General features: G+C 41.2%; 1 protein-coding gene across 1 annotated transcript; it reads left to right on the plus strand.

The window, feature by feature from the left end:
- The first annotated feature begins 534 nt into the window (after positions 1-534).
- On the plus strand, positions 535-15,511 carry SLC19A3 (solute carrier family 19 member 3). The gene is made up of 5 exons (XM_007942181.1): positions 535-684; positions 3,506-4,316; positions 11,822-12,014; positions 13,451-13,592; positions 15,335-15,511. The coding sequence occupies exons 1-5, from the start codon at positions 535-537 to the stop codon at positions 15,509-15,511; spliced, it is 1,473 nt and encodes a 490-aa protein (XP_007940372.1).
- Positions 15,512-16,421: the final 910 nt, after the last annotated feature.

Consider the following 16,421-nt stretch of genomic DNA (forward strand, 5'->3'; position numbering starts at 1 on the left):
TGCAAAAAAAAAAAAAAATTCATTGACCTATGTCACTTTAGTTTTGTGTATTTCACTGTACATAAATTATATTTCAATAAAATGCATTAAAAAAAAAAAAAGAGTAGAATTTCTCCAGAGAGTGTTGTAAGCAGAAATCTTTTTAAGAGCAGATTGCCAGGCTTTTTCCCTGCAGAGCCACTGGTGGGTTCCAACTGCTGACCTTTTGGTTAGCAGCTGAGTGCTTAACCATTGCACCACCAGGACTCCTTTTACCATGTATTAGGGGCTACCATGTACTTACCATGCCTGTGATGGAGAGCACAAAGAAGAGCTGCTATCAGAAATTCAATGAAAATTTTCAGATTCACTGACAAAGGAGGATTTGACTGTCTCACTGATAGAATATTTGAGAGCAATTTCCTTTCCCTTCCATCTGTGGATGATACTTTACCTTTCCTAAAACCTTCAGAAATAGTCCATTTTTCATTACATACAAGAAGCTAGAAAGAATAGATACAAGTTAATCTGTGCTTTGTTTTCATTTGATCAGCCATGGACTGTTTCCAAACTTCACCGAGTCATTCCTGGATTTATCCCACTGTGATCCTCTGCCTATTTGGATTTTTCTCCCAGATGAGACCTTCAGAACCATTCCTCATCCCATATTTATCTGGACCAGATAAAAACCTGACGAGTGAAGAGGTAGGTTAATATATGTGTTGATTTCACTGTGGTTTTAATTTCTACAGTACTTGAGCAAGAACATAGACTCAAGAGTTTTGTTCAACTTGAAATAAGATGAACACACTCACCTCATTTTCTTATTTCTCATATGTTGGAACTGTTCAACTACTCTTTCCTTCCATTCAAAAAGTAGGCAGAGAAAATTCTGAAGTATTTTACATTTTTAGAGTCCTAACATTAGTCTTAGGAGCTCTGGTAGCATAGTGCCTAATGCATTTGACTGCTAACCAGAAGGCTGGTGCTTCAAACCCACCAGCCACTCCTCGGAAGGAAGGTTAGGCAATCTACTTCCGTGGTGATACTGCTTTGGAAACCCAAGGAGGGGTCACTATGAGTTGGGTCCGACTCGACGGCACATAACAACCACAACAACATTAGTCTTAGTGCTTGGGAACATTTCAGGTGTTCCATTTCAGTCAATATTTTCATTCTATGAATCCTAGGATAATTAGACTGCATGCCAGGCACAGGATCTAGTCCTGATAAACTTTCATGCTGCTGAAATATAAGAAGAATCTGATAAAGAATTGTAGAAATTCTGTTTTGGTTCCCTAGTGCCGCTCTGACAAGAAATATACCACAAATGGGATGACCTTAACAAACAGGAGTTTATTCTTACAATTTGGAGGCTTTAAGTCCAAGTTCAAAGTGCCAGGCTCTAGGGGCTGGGTGAAAGCCCTTCAATCTTGGGGTCCAGCTCTGCCTCCTGCTCCTGGCCCACTGGAGCTAGAGGCGTTTCTTCACTCAGACAGCTGCTGGCTGCTGAGGCTGAGAAGCCCCAAGGTTGACAAGTAAAAAGGCACAGTCCTGATGTTACTAAACCACGTGGCAGGCTTGAGTCCATTGTAACTTGAGTCCATTGTAAGTCCCAGGGTTGGCAGAGCATAGCAGGCTGCTCAACAAAGACACAGCTACATGCAGGGCCCAAGCGTGCCATAGGCTAGAGACCATCCCCAAAGGCTTCTCCTTATATACAGGAAGCAGACCACATACCCAAAGGCTTGTGGTAGAATCCACCATGGAGTTGATTGCCACTGTCATCATGGGGAATAACTACCACCAGCTGCCCAGCCACTCAACCAGGCCCAGCCAAGTTGACACACAAACATAAGTACCACAATTTCTTTAGGCAATATCTCTTACTCAGTTTTGAAAAAGTATTTAGCAGCTGAGAAGGTGATATAGGTGGTGCAGTTCCTAAGGCATTTGATTGCTAACCAGGAGGTTGGCAGTTCAAACCCACTAGCCACTCTGCTGAAGGAAGACCAAGCAATCTACTTCCATAAATATTTACCACTTCAGAAACCCAATGGGGGTCGCTATAAGTTGGAATCACCTGTATGGCAGTAAGTTTGGTTTTTGGGGTTTTTTTTTAAGGCAGAATAGCCTTATCTCTTAGCCCTTTCTTCCTTTCCAGAAGACCAAATTCTTACTTAAAAGATCTATTTTCTTTCCTTATAACAAATGCAACCAGAAAATGCCTTGGCCCTGCTAGAGAATTCCCTGGACTGGTTTTAGAATCTCCAGCAGAGCCATGAAAATGCTGGATGGAGTGAGGCTTCATCTGGAAGACCTATCAGTGCTAGTTGACTTGACGGTGAGGTGCAAAGATAGAAAGTCAAAATTGTTCTGCCAAATATGTTTAGGGACAACTTTGTTCCAGAGTTTCCTGGGTTGAAACTTGTACAATTAAAACTAAACAAAGGACAGATCAGATTCAGAATCAGCCCAATGAATCCACTGGGATTTGTTTCTGTAAAAACCAGTCAATAGTCACGCTGGGCCTTGTTCTGGGTCCCGTGCTTTCTTCAGCAACACCCCCTCCCCCAAAAAATATCCAAACCCATAGCTCTCACGTCAATTCCAACTCACAGAAACCCTATAGGACAGAGCAGAACTGCCCCATAGGATGTCCAAGTTGTAGTCTTTACAGAAGAGAATTGCCACTCACTTCTCCCATGGAGCAGCTGATAGGTTCAAACCACCGGCCTTTGGTTAGCAGGTGAATGCTTAACCACTGCACCACGAGGGCTCTTTACAACAACCTCCTTGAGTCCAAATGTCAACAGTGATGGAGGCCCAGTGATTTCAAAGGCTTCTGCTCTAACCTATCATGCCCCAAAGAGCAACTACTTCTTTAGTCCTTTCTATCTATAAAAATTAAGGTCCCTGCATTTCTGACTGAACTCGATAAGCTGACCATAGCCCAGAAGTGAGTAAGCAAAGATGATCAGTAGAGGTGGGGGGAGAAGGATGTCGAAGCTCAGCCAGTTTGCCCGGGAAGGAGACGAAACACAGTGCTTGTTCCCATCTTCCAGTCCTCCAAAGTCATTTACTCTTTGCTGTCTTCATGTGTACAAACATGAAGACTTTCCTAACATGTGTAGCCTCTTTACCTAATGTTGCCTCTTTGAACAAGATGGTATTTTTTTTAAGTGTTCCCAGAGGCTGAGCTCGGAAATGTTTCAATCCTTATTAACTAATTTACTCATATATAGATACTATTTATATTTGTTAATTATACAGGTCAGATTTAATATTAACCCAATATACTCTTCTAGTGGGACACACTTAAAATATATAAACCAGATGTTGGTTTTGGTTTATTTTATTTTATTTTATTTTAGTGGGGAGAGGGGGCTCTTTTATGCTTTTCCATAATATGAAGAATAATCAGTGGGTTGCAGAATTTTATATTGGGCAAGGCACGTGTGCCTTAAGGTGATTTCTGTCACTTCCTGGTGCTCCATGGTCATTTGAGCCATTTTTCAACTCGCAGATCACAAATGAGATTCTTCCCATTTGGACTTATTCTTACCTGGTGCTGCTGTTACCTGTGTTTGTTCTCACCGATTTTGTCCGCTACAAGCCCGTCATCGTCCTACAAGGGATCAGCTTCATCGTTACCTGGTTGCTACTCTTGTTTGGCCAAGGAGTGATGGCTATGCAGGCTGTTGAGTTCTTCTATGGGATAGTGACCGCCACTGAAGTGGCCTACTATGCCTACATATACAGTGTGGTCAGCCCAGAGCATTATCAGAAAGTGAGTGGCTACTGTAGGAGCATCACACTGGTGGCCTACACAGCCGCCTCAGTGCTGGCCCAACTCTTGGTATCAGTGGCAAACATCTCCTACTTTCACCTCAATGTCATATCCATGGTGTGTGTCTCCATGGCCTTTCTTTTCTCCCTTATTCTACCAATGCCCCAAAAAAGCATGTTCTTTCATGCCACACCCAGCAAAGAAGTGCAGAAGTCACTCAACACAAACGCAGCGGTTGATGTCCCAGGCTGTGACGAGGAGAAACCTACTCCAGAAATAGCCACCGTTTCCAGGAATCTGGAAGGTAGCCAGTTGAATAGCTCAAAGCCAGACAATGTGGCTTTGAGAGTCTTTGTGCAGTGGTTCCAAGATTTGAAGGAGTGCTACTCCTCAAAGCGTCTTTTTTACTGGTCCTTGTGGTGGGCTCTTTCCACAGCAGGTTTTAACCAGGTTTTGAACTACGTTCAAATCCTGTGGGATTACAAGGCACCATCCCAAAATTCTTCCATCTATAATGGGGCAGTAGAAGCTATTGCAACTTTTGGAGGTAAGTGAACACTAATTTATCTTCCTTTTATCAATGTATGGGGTATAAACAACCCATATTAAGTTGTCAATGTGGGTACCTTGCTCCAGGTGCTATTAATTTCTTCATGGTAGTAAGTGGGCTCTGTTCAGAAGGCATATTAACCTTTTTCAGGAATGGAAGGCACTGGAAAAAATAAGAAGACACAACATTTCTACTTAATGTGTGATAGTTAGAATATAAAACCAAACCAAACTCACTGCTGTCAAGTTGGTTCCGACTCATAGTGACCCCTCCTTGGGTTTCCAAGGCAGTATCTCTATGGAAGTGGATTGCCCAATCTTCCTTCCAAGGAGTGGCTGGTGGGTTTGAACTGCCAGCCTTCTGGTTAGCAATCAAATGCCTTAGGCACTACACTACCAAAGCTCCTGACAGTTACAATGAGTGACTCAAAAATTTGGGATTAAGCACCATATGGTCAAATTCTAGCCTACTCCCTAAGATTCCATTTGATCATCAGTAAAAGTGTTAGTGATACCCCTGTTAATATTAAAAGGAAAGAGTCAAAATTACTTCACAGCACCTAGTAACAACAACAAATATACGTATAAGTAAGAAGTTTTATTTATTTTCAAAAATGAACTGGATTGTTAAGGATTCCTGGTAATTACTGGCAAAGCCTTGTTTAATAAAGGATTGATTTAGTTAGTACCCTCCCATTAATAATTCAAGTCTGCACACTAAAAAATCCCCCCAAATCTAGCTTTTTTTAGGAGATTTAATGGGAGATGGATGATATGTGATATTCAGGAACCTAATATCACAGGGAACTACCTTTGAAGTTCTATCTACTGTAAATATTTACATCCTGGCAAATGGAAATGTCAAATGAGACTTTGAAGATATTTTCTAGGAAGTGGGCGTTTTCCACACCCTGATTTACAAGGAGTTTCAGAAAGCCCGTTATGGTTTTATTATTGTCTCCATTTCCACAGATTTCAGTTTAGCTCCTGAAACCAGGAGTTCCTTGGAACTGGTTCGCTGAAATTCTTCCTACACTACAATTTCTGGGGGAAAAAAGTTTTATGTTTTTTAGCCATGATTCTTTCCTTGTTTACATTTGGAAAAGGTAATTAGCCAAATGTCAGTAATTTGGAACATAAATGCTTCATCATTTTGTGAAAGTGAAACATAATTACTAATAATTATTACTACTATGTATTATTATAATGCATATGTGTATGTAATATATGCACTATAATTACAGCTACAGGAGCTCTGGTGGCATAATGCCTGCTAACCGGAAGGCTGGCGGTTCAAACCCACCAGCCACTCCTCAGAAGGAAGATTGGGCAGTCTATCTCCGTAGTGATGTTGTTATGTTGTTAGGTGCTGTCGAGTCATCTTCAACTCATAATGACCCCGTGCACAGAAGAACGAAACACTGCCCTGTCCTGCACCAGCTCCGCAATCCCTGCTATACTTGAGCCCATCGCCACAGCCACTGTGTCAATCCATCTCATTGAGGGCCTTCCCCTCTTTTGTTGACTCTCCATCTTACCAAGCATGACATCCTTCTCCAGGGAATGGTCCCTTCTGATAACATAACCATAGTAGGTGAGACGAAGTCTGGCCATTCTCGCTTCCAAGGAGCTTTCCGGCTGCACTTGCTCCAGGAAAGATTTGTTAGTTCTTTTAGCAGTCCATAGGAGCTCTGCTGACATAGTGCCTAAGGCACTTGACTGCTAACCAGAAGGCTGGCGGTTCAAACCCACCAGCCACTCCTTGGAAGGAAGGTTGGGCACTCTATGTCCATAGTGATACCACCTCGGAAACCCAAGAAGGGGTCACTATGAGTCGGATCCATCTCTATGGCAGTGGGTGGGTTTTTTTTAGCAGTCCATGGTACTTTCAGCATTCTTCGCCAGCATCACAACTCAAAAGCATCAATTCTTCTTCGGTCTTCTTTATTCATTGTCCAGCTCTCACAAGCATATGAGGCGATTGGAAATATCATGGCTTGTGTCAGGCCCACCCTAGTCCTCAAGAAGACATCTTTGCTCCTCAGCACTTGAAAGAGGTCTTTTGCAGCCGACTTGCCCAGTGCTATACGTCGTCTCATGTCCTGACTGCTGCTTCCGTAGGCAGTGACCATAGAACCAAGCAATGAAAAGTCTTTGACAACCTCAATATTTTCCCCATTTATCATGATGCTGCTTATAGGTCCAGTCGTGAGAATTTTTGTTTTCTTTATATTGAGATATAATCCATACTGCAGACTGTATTCTTGAATTTTAATCAGTAAGTTCTTTAAGTCATCCTCACTTTCAGCAAGCAAAGTTGTGTCATCAGCGCATCACAGGCTGTTAATGATTCTTCCTCCAATCTTGATGCCACGTTCTTCTTCATGCAGTCCAGCTTGTCGGATTATCTGCTCAGCATACAGATTGAATAAGTATGGTGAAAGGACACAACCCTGACACACTCCTTCTTGATTTTAAACCATGCGGTGTCCCCTTGTTCCATTTGAACGACAGACTCCTGGTCAAAATCCAGGTTCCTCATGAATACAATTAAGTGCTCTGGAATTCCCATTTTTTCAATGTTATCCACAATTTGTTATGAGCCACACAATCAAATGCTTTTGCATAGTCGATAAAACACAAGTAAATATCTTTCTGGAATTCTTTGTTTTGAGCCAAGATCCACCTGACATCAGCAATGATATCCCTTGTTCCACATCCTCTTCTGAATCTGGCTTGCACCTCTGGAAGCTCTCTGTCAATATACTGCTACAACCATTTTTTGAATTATCTTCAGTAAGATTTTACTTGCATGCAATATTAATGATATTGTTCGATAATTTGCACATTCTGTGGGATCACCTTTCTTTGAAATGGGTAGAAATATGGATCTCTTCCAGTCAGTTGGCCAGGTAGCTGTCTTCCAAATCTCTTGGCATAACCAAACGAATGCCTCTAGTGAGGCATCTGTTTGTTGAAACATCTCAATGGGTATTCCATCAATTCCTGGAGTCTTGTTCTCTGGCAATTCCTTCAGTGCAGCTCCCACTTCTTCCTTCAGTATCATTGGTTCTTGATCATATGCCTGCTCCTGAAATGGATGAAGATCTACCAGTTCTTGTTGGTACAGTGACTCTGTGTATTCCTTCCATCTTCTTTTGATGCTTCCTGCATCATTCAATATTTTGCCCATAGAATCTTTCAACATTGCAACTCGAGGCTTAATTTTTTTCCTCAGTTCTTTCAGCTTGAGAAATGCTGACTGTGTTCTTCCCTTTTGGTTTTCTAACTCCAAGTTTTTGCACATTTCATTATAGTAATTGGCTTTGTCGGCTCGAGCTGCTCTTCGAAATCTTCTGTTCAGCTCTTTTATCTTGTCAGTTTTTCCATTTGCTTTGGCTACTCTCCACTCAAGGGAAGGCTTCAGAGCCTCTTCTGTCATCCATTTTGGTTTTTTTATTTTTTTTCTTGTCTTTTTAATGACTTTTTGCTTTCTTCATGGATGATGTTCTTGATGTCATCCCATAATTCTTCTGGTTTTCAGTCATTGGTGTTCAATGCATCAAAACTATTCTGTTGATGGTCTCTAAATTCGAGAGGGATATATTCAAGGTCATATTTTGGCTTTTATGGACTTGTTTTAATTGTCTTCAACTTCAAGTTGAAATTGCATATGAGCAGTTGATGGTCTGTTCTACAATCAGCTCCTGGCCTGGTTTGGCTGAAGATATTGAGGTTTTCCATCACCTCTTGCCATAGGTATAGTCAATCTGATTCCTGTGAATTCCATCTGGTGAAGTCCATGTGTATAGCCACCGTCTGTGTTGTTGAAAAAAAAAATGTATTTGCAATGAATAAGTCATTGCTCTTGCAAAATTCTATCATGTGATCTTCAGCATTATTTCTGTCACCAAGGCCAAATTTTCCAATTACTGGTGATTCTTCTTTGTTTCCAACTTTTGCATTCCAGTCACCAGTGATAATTAGCACATCTTGATTGCACATTCGGTCAATTTCAGACTGCAGAAATTGATAAAAATCTTCAATTTCCTCATCTTTGGCTTTGGTGGTTGGTGCATAAATTTGAATAATAGTCATATTAACTGGTCTTCCTTGTGGATGTATGGATATTATTCTATCACTGACAGCATTGTACTTCAGGACAGAACTTGAAATATCCTTTGTGATGATAAATGCCATGCCATTCCTCTTCCAATTGTCATTCCTGGCAAAGTAGATCATATAGTTATCTGATTAAAAATGGCCAAAACCAGTCCACTTCAGCTCATTAATGCCTAGGGTATCAATCTTTATGCATTCCATTTCATTTTTGACAGCTTCCAATTTTCCCAGATTCATACTTCATACATTCCATGTTCCAATTATTAATGGATGTTTACAGCTGTTTCTCCTCAACTTGAGTCATGTCATGTCAGCGAATGGAGGTCTTGAAAGCTTTACTTTATCCATATCAGTAAGGTTGGTTCTACTCTGATGATGCAGCACTTTCCCAGTTCTATTTGGAGAGCCTTCCAACCTCAGTGCCTCATCATCCTGCACTATATTAGACAGTGTTTCCAGGCTATTCATCTAGTTGCCTAGTAATGTAACAGACAGTGTTTCCTGTTATGAATTCATAAGGTTTTCCCTGGCCAATTCTTTGAGAAGTGGATGGCCTCCTTCTTCCTAGTCTGTCTCAGTCTGCAAGCTGCGCTGAAACCTGTGCACCATGTGCAACCCTGCTGGCATTTGAAACACCAGTGACACAGCTTCAAGCCTCACAGCAACACACCACCAGAGCATGACAAAGTAATAGACAAGTTTGTCTCCCTTAGCTGTCCTAAATCTCTCCACCATCCCCTTACCTGGATACCTCTGCCGCTTGCTCACTCTGTCCTGGACACCCTGGCTTTCCTTTCCTTTCCCCTTTGTTTATCCTGCTGCTTGGGGGTTGGGGTATGGGTCCCTCCCCTTACCTGGATCCCTCTGTCATGTGCTAACTCTGTCCTGCATGCCCTGGCTTTCCTTTTCTTTCCCCTCCCCTTTTCCTGCTGCTTGGGGGTTGTGGCCTGGGTCCCTCCCCTTACCTGGATCCCTCTGCTGCTTGCTCACTCTGTCCTGCATGCCCTGGCTTTCCTTTCCTTTCCCCTCCACTTTTCCTCCTGCTTGGGGGTTGGGGCCTGGGTCCCGCCCCTTTCCTGGATGCCTCTGCTGCTTGCTCAGCAAGCCTGGCTTTCCTTTCCTTTTTTCTTTTCCTTTCCCCTCCACTTTTCCTGCTGTATCCGCAGTGATACTGCCTCAGAAACCCAAGGAGGGGTCACTGTGAGTTGGATGTAACTCAATGGCAGTGAGTTTGGTTTTTTGGTTTTTTAGTTACTAGTACTGTCAATTATTTAATCTTCTGAACTCTATAAATCAATACACTTACTCCTCATTTATTCAACATTTTGCAATTACAACAGTAGTGAAAATGTCTGCTGTCTGATTATTTTGTGCATTCGTCTGGCAGTAACGAACACTGAGATGCAAGGTAAGTAACACTGGCTGTGATGGTGAAGGTTATGTGTCAGGTTGGCTGGGCCATGATTTGTAATGATTTGGCAGTTATGTAATGATGTGATTTGGCAGTTATATAATGATGTAGTCTTCCATTTTGTGATCTGATATAATCATCCTCCATTTTCACATAGTGCCGATTTTGACCTGGCCTTTGGAACTTAACCATGTCGATAAGTGAGTAGTGGCTTCACAAGTATATTCCCCCAAAGCCTCAAGTGTGTTAGGTTAAACCTAATATCTGTATGGAAATTAGAAATAAAATTAATATGAATAGAGAGTAGCTATCAAGTCACTGTATCAGAAAGAACTGGTCAACATTCAGCCATTTCAGGAGGTTGCCTATAATCAAGAACCAATGGTATTGAAGGAAGAACTCCAGGCTGCATTGAAGGAACTGATGAAAAACAAGACTCCAGGAATTAATGGAATACCCATTGAGATGTTTCAACAAATGGATGCATTGCTGGAGGTGCTTACTCATTTATGCTAACAAAATTGGAAGACAGCTACCCGACCAACTGACTGGAAGAGATCCATATTTGTACCTATTCCAAAGAAAGGTGATCCAACAGAATGTGGAAATTATCAAGCAATATCATTAATATCACATGCAAGTAAAATCTTGCTGATGATAATTCAAAAATGGTTGCAGCATTTTGACAGGGAACTGACATAGAGATATCATTCGTGATGTCAGGCAGATCTTGGCTGAAATAAAGAATACTAGAAAGATGTTTATTTGTGTTTTATTGCCTATACAAAGGCATTCAACTGTGTGGATTATAACAAATTATGGATAACATTGCAAAGAATGGGAATTCCAGAACACTTGAATGTGCTCATGAGAAACCTGTACATAGGCCAAGAGGCCATTGTTCAAACAGAACTTAGTTTAAAATCAAGGTGTACCTCAGACTGTATTTTTTCACCATATTTATTCAACTTGTATGCTGAGCAAATAATCTCAGAAGGTGGACTATATAAAGAAGAACATGGCTCAGGACTGGAGGAAGACTCATTAACAACCTCCCACATGCAGATGACACAACCTTGCTTGCTGAAAGTGAAAATGACTCCAAGCACTTACTGATGAAGATCAAAGACTACAGCCCTCAGTATAGATTACGCTTCAACATAAAGAAAACAAAAATCCTTGCAACTGGACCAAAAAGCAACATCATGACAAATGGAGAACAGATTGAAGTTGTCAAAATTTTTACTTTACTTGGATCCACAATAAACACTCAAGGAAACATCAGTTAAGAAATCAGACATCATATTGCACTGGGCAGACCTGCTGCAAGGGACCTCTTTAAAGTGTCAAAGAGCAAAGATGTCACATTGAAGACTAAGGTGGGCCTAACCCAAGCCATAATATTTTCAATTGCCTCATATGCATGTGAAAGCTGGACAATGAATAAGGAAGACCAAAGAAGAGTTGATGCTTTTGAGTTGTGCTGTTGGTGGAGAATACTGAAAACATGATGGACAGCTAGAAGAACAAACAAATCTCTCCTGGAAGAAGTGCAGCCAGAATGCTTCTTGGAAGCGAGAATGGCCAGACTTCCTCTCACCTACTATGATCATCCTGTCAGAAGGAATCAGTCCCTGGAGAAGGATGTGATGCTTGTTAAAGTAGAGGGTCAGCAAAAAAGAGGAAGACCCTCAATGAGATGGATTGACACAGTCTGCAACAATCTGCTCAAGTACAGCAAGGATTGTGAGGATGGCACAGGACCGGACAACGTTTCATTCTTTTTTGCACAGGGTCATTATGAGTTGACGCTGACTTGATGGTACGTAACAACAACAATGTAAAGATTAATGGTATTGACTGCGCAGTTTAACACATTGGGGTGGTGCCCATTTTTGAAAAAAGTGCTGGATTTTTCAGAGCATGTTGATACTTTCCATGTAAGTCAATCTGTTGATGTTCCTTCTCAGGGGCCGTGGCTGCCTTTGCCGTTGGTTACATGAAAGTCAACTGGAACCTTCTGGGGGAGCTGGTGCTGGGGATTTTCTCGGTAGTCAATGCAGGTGCCTTACTCCTCATGCATTACACGACCAACATCTGGGTGTGCTACACTGGCTATCTGCTCTTCAAGTCAGGCTATATGCTGCTTATCACCATCGCCGTGTGAGTGTTGCCATTTCTTTCACCTCCTAAAACTAAACCAACACAAGATTCTTCTTCTCATAGTATTCCTACGGTTCCTCTGAGAACAAACTTCAGAGGGATTTTAATCAATTGCAGTATAAATTGTGTGAACACACCATATTAAATTAGATATCACAGACCTATCTCTTTTATTTTATTATTTAATTTGCTCTCTGAATATTGCTAAGCTTAATCATCAAGGGGGGGGGAACTCTGTAGGTTATAAACTGAAAACAATGATATACTGTCATTTGAAGCAATTTGCCTTAACTATGTGATATCATCGAAGTGCCAATGATGAGGTTCACATTTCATCCCTAACTTCTCGTTTGCTTGGTGACCCTAGGCACGTACTTATTAAACCAAAGATTCTCAGGAATGTTACAAAAAGTTGGATACTGAAAACAGTAGATGTGAAGGTTACAAGAACTCTAAATCCCAAACATCTTCTTTTAAAAAAATAAAAACAAATATCCAACCAGAGGGGCAACATTCTCGCAGGGAGGAAATGCAGGACACACAGCAATGCTTACCTATGAGGGGCCCAGGGGGAGGGTTACTGGGCAGGTGGGGAGGAGACTGGGTTAGGGTTGGGGATGGTAAGTGGGGAGGGAAACTAAATGTACACATAATGTTGAGTGTAAAACAAACTCTTAAAATAAAAAATTTAAAAAGATAATAAAAACAAATATCCATGCACTCAGGGAATGGTAGATCATGACACAAAGAAAGGAGATACAACTCTTGTTGGCAGATTTACATTTTTATTGAAATGTCTGCTTCTTTTCTTTCCAAGATGATTGTGGTTAAGGGAAGATTACATTCTTTCTTACATCATTTTAAATATATTCAGAATCCAAAGCCTTTACCTGCTTTCCAAGGAAGAAGTCTATATAGTGCGTATTTTCTAGCCTTCTCATTAATGTTTTGTTGTAAGATTTTAAAATCTATATAATTTTTAGAAGTAATTACAAGCATCACTCAGTGGCACAACCAGCCATAGTAATTCCCCTACCTATCACTGAAACTGTCGATTGAGACATAGGTACGGAATGAATAACCCTTACGAGTTCCTCAGATTGTGCAGTGTTCGTATTTTCATAAAAACTCACTGCTGAATAGAACCTAAAATCGTAAAGTACCACTTTTTGCAAGTTTGGGGACATGAGAGCAGTTAGGTTAATTTCTGGAAGCGTTAAATGGGTGAGTTCAGGAATTCTATCATGTTATACTTACAGGTCCAGCCTTTGATTTCCCTTTCTTTGCTCTGCCTGTTAGTCTGCACCAGAGGAGATTGAGACAAGAAGAGCTACTAAAATACTGCTTCCTCTTCAATTTCTCTCTCTGAAAGAAAAGAAATCACAGGTGTTCTTGTTAAGACACGTTTCATGATGGCTCCACATGTTTCATGGTAGATTTCAGATCGCAGTTAATCTGAGTGTTGAACGCTACGCCCTGGTGTTTGGAATCAACACCTTCATTGCCTTGGTGATCCAGACCATTGTCACTGTGATCGTAGTAGACCCAAGAGGGCTCAATCTGCCAATCAGCGTTCAGGTAAGTTGCCCCACTCCTATTTTCCTACTGATGTAGTTGCTGGGGGTATAGAAAAACAAGGTAAGCTCTTCAAAGATTTTTCAACCTTCCAACTGCTCACATTTAAATTTCTTGAAGAATTTCTTGGCTAGGCAAATTTGAAATAAGCAATTCTCTTATTGTCATAGTATAAGGTCTCTGGGTAGTGCAAACAGTTTCCACTAGACCTAACGGTTGGTGGTTTGAACCCTCCCAGTGGCACCACAGAAGAAAGGCCTGGGGATGTGCTTCTGTAGGATGACAGCCAAGAACACTCTGGGAGCCATTCTGCTCAGTGACACATGGGGTTGTCATGAATTAGAACTGACACAATGCCATTGGGTTGGGTTAGATTATAATAGTACCACACACCACACAGGTATCGGGCAATATTCACAAGTAGGTCAGTACTGACCTTTGCTTCTAAAGTCTCATCAGGTTCCATTCTCACCTTCACATCCTCATGTGTCCCCTCTTCCTGTCACCATCCAGTTCTGAGGTTGACTGAGACTTCCACAGGGAAAATCTAGTGCATGCCTAACCCTTACTCCTTACTCCTTACTCCTTGCTCCACTGAGCAACTGTACAATTCGCTCAATTTCACATTTTAAATGTGGATTTGCAAAAAGAGGGGCAATGCAGATAAGAAGAACCTCACTAGTCAGAAATTCCTTCTTGGAGACATTGCACTCTCAGATAAAGTCATGGGCAGGTAAGTGACGTGTCTGTGCTTTCTCACTATTGCTAATAGGTAAGATTCGAACCCAAGCAGCCTGGCTTTAGAGCTCACCATCCCAGTCACTGTACTCCTTAACCTTTTACACCTGGTTCAGCTAAATGCAAGAGAGCAATGTTTTGTGCACATCTAAATGACTTGACTGCTAACCAGAAGGCTGGCGGTTCAAACCCACTAGCCACTCCTTGGAAGGAAGGTTGGGCAATCTGCTTCCGTAGTGATACCGCCTTGGAAACCCAAGAAGGGGTCACTATGAGTCAGGTCCAACTCAATGACACATAACAACAACAAAAACAAAGGACCCATCATGGGACCCAGGGTCTCAGCTACCCCATAATCCAAGCAAACAGCATCATTATGTATTATCAATAATATTAAAAAAAGAAAAACACTGCCATTGAGTCAGTTCTGACTCATAACAACCCCCCTTGGATTTCCAAGGTGGTAAATCTTTAGGGAAGTAGATCTCCCAGTCTTGCTTCTGTGGAGTGGCTGGTGGGTTTGAACCATCAACCTTCTGGTTAGCAGTCAGATGCCTTAGTCACTGTGCTACCAGAGCTCCTTATCAATGACATAGATGGTCAGATTTTTTAAATACTTATTTTTAGTGGCAATATATACAAAGGTCCATTCACAATTTCTTCACAAACAATTCAATGACATTGGTTATGGACTTCACGTTGCATCACCATTCTCCCTCTCTGTACCCATATTGTTTCATCACTGTGAATTTAGGCTCTCTGTCCCTTACAGTTCTCATCTGTGCTTTGGATTCACTGTGGCCAGTTTACACTCATGTAGATAATTCTTCTTAGGACCACAAGGCTCAAGGCAAACATTCTTGAACTGGGCTTAACTGTTGTTTTGTTTTTTAGAGGGGTTAACTGTTGCTTAGTTTAACCATGGCTTCATGGGATAGTTCCAGTTCAAGGTTTAAAGATTATGATGGTTAGATTTTATATGTGACTGATTAGTCTGTTGTTTCCAGTTTTTAGTGTATGGCAGTTATTTTGCAGCAATTGCTGGAATTTTCCTGATGAGAAGCGTATTTATCATCTACTCAGCCAAATGCGGAAAGCAAGTGCAGAACTCTGCCATGAGCCAGAACCCAGATGGACCACACGCAGAGGAACCAAGTCATGTGACAATAGGGACAAAGCTCTAGCCTCATCACACTGACCTCTGGTCTCTGAGCATGGACTCTGCTGGCCTCAAAGTCCCTGAGTGATGGTGTGATCTGCTTTCTTGACTTCACATGCTTCTAAACTCCATGAAACTTCTCAAAATCTCAGCTTTAGATCAGATAACTACATGCCCAGCTGAAAGGGCCCATCATCTCAAAACAACACATGTGGGAGACCCCAATGAATAGTAGTGATTGAAAAGTCCTGGCTCTAATCATGTGCAAGGATATGGAAAACTAACCAAGAGAAAACTCCACCTGTCCAGGAGTAGATGGTCCCCATGTGTGAGAAGCAGTACTAACTAGAGTGGCTTTGTTCCTTGGTTTAGATACTTATATGATCTTGCAAAAACAGGCTGCAGAGAGGATACTTAGTGTCATGTGACTCTCTTCTTTCCTCTTCTGTTAAGTATATTTCTGTATAATTTACAGTTCTCTAAGAGAATTACAAGATTTAGTCCCATTTCTAAGGACTCATCTTCACCCTGATAATAGACATTACTCACAAGCTAGTGTTTGACCATTTTTTTCATAATTATTTTTCTCTGTGTTCTACTGAACTCTGTTGTTGAGAAACTACCTCAGAAATAACTCCAGACACCTTTACATGTCATAAGAAGTTCACATCAATTCCCAGTGGCCCTGGGGGAAGCAAAAAACCCTTCTTCCTGCCATGACCACAAAAAGGTATTTTGATGCTATGTCAATGTGATGTCTGTCTAAATTGGAATACTTAAGTAGTAATTTCCAAGGGTTCCTGAAAGTATGTTTTAAATAAGAAAATACTAGTGGGAAGTATTAAAGAAAAAAATAAACAACTAATTTTTAAATGTCAAAGATTGTGCTAAATATGTGCAAAAAAAACACTAAAGGGCCTCTCTAATGTTTTGAA

The sequence above is a fragment of the Orycteropus afer genome, unplaced genomic scaffold, assembly GCF_000298275.1.
Source record: "Orycteropus afer afer isolate SDZICR_OR568_19922 unplaced genomic scaffold, OryAfe1.0 scaffold00006, whole genome shotgun sequence".
NCBI classification, from domain to species: domain Eukaryota; kingdom Metazoa; phylum Chordata; class Mammalia; order Tubulidentata; family Orycteropodidae; genus Orycteropus; species Orycteropus afer.

Excerpts from the sequence above, each read along its gene's own strand:
- SLC19A3 (XM_007942181.1), top strand. The coding sequence starts at position 535 with ATGGACTGTTTCCAAACTTCACCGAGTCATTCCTGGATTTATCCCACT. Across the intron at positions 12,015-13,450 it reads CTGCTTATCACCATCGCCGT|ATTTCAGATCGCAGTTAATC; the intron begins GTGAGTGTTGCC and ends GTTTCATGGTAG. Across the intron at positions 13,593-15,334 it reads ATCTGCCAATCAGCGTTCAG|TTTTTAGTGTATGGCAGTTA; the intron begins GTAAGTTGCCCC and ends TGTTGTTTCCAG.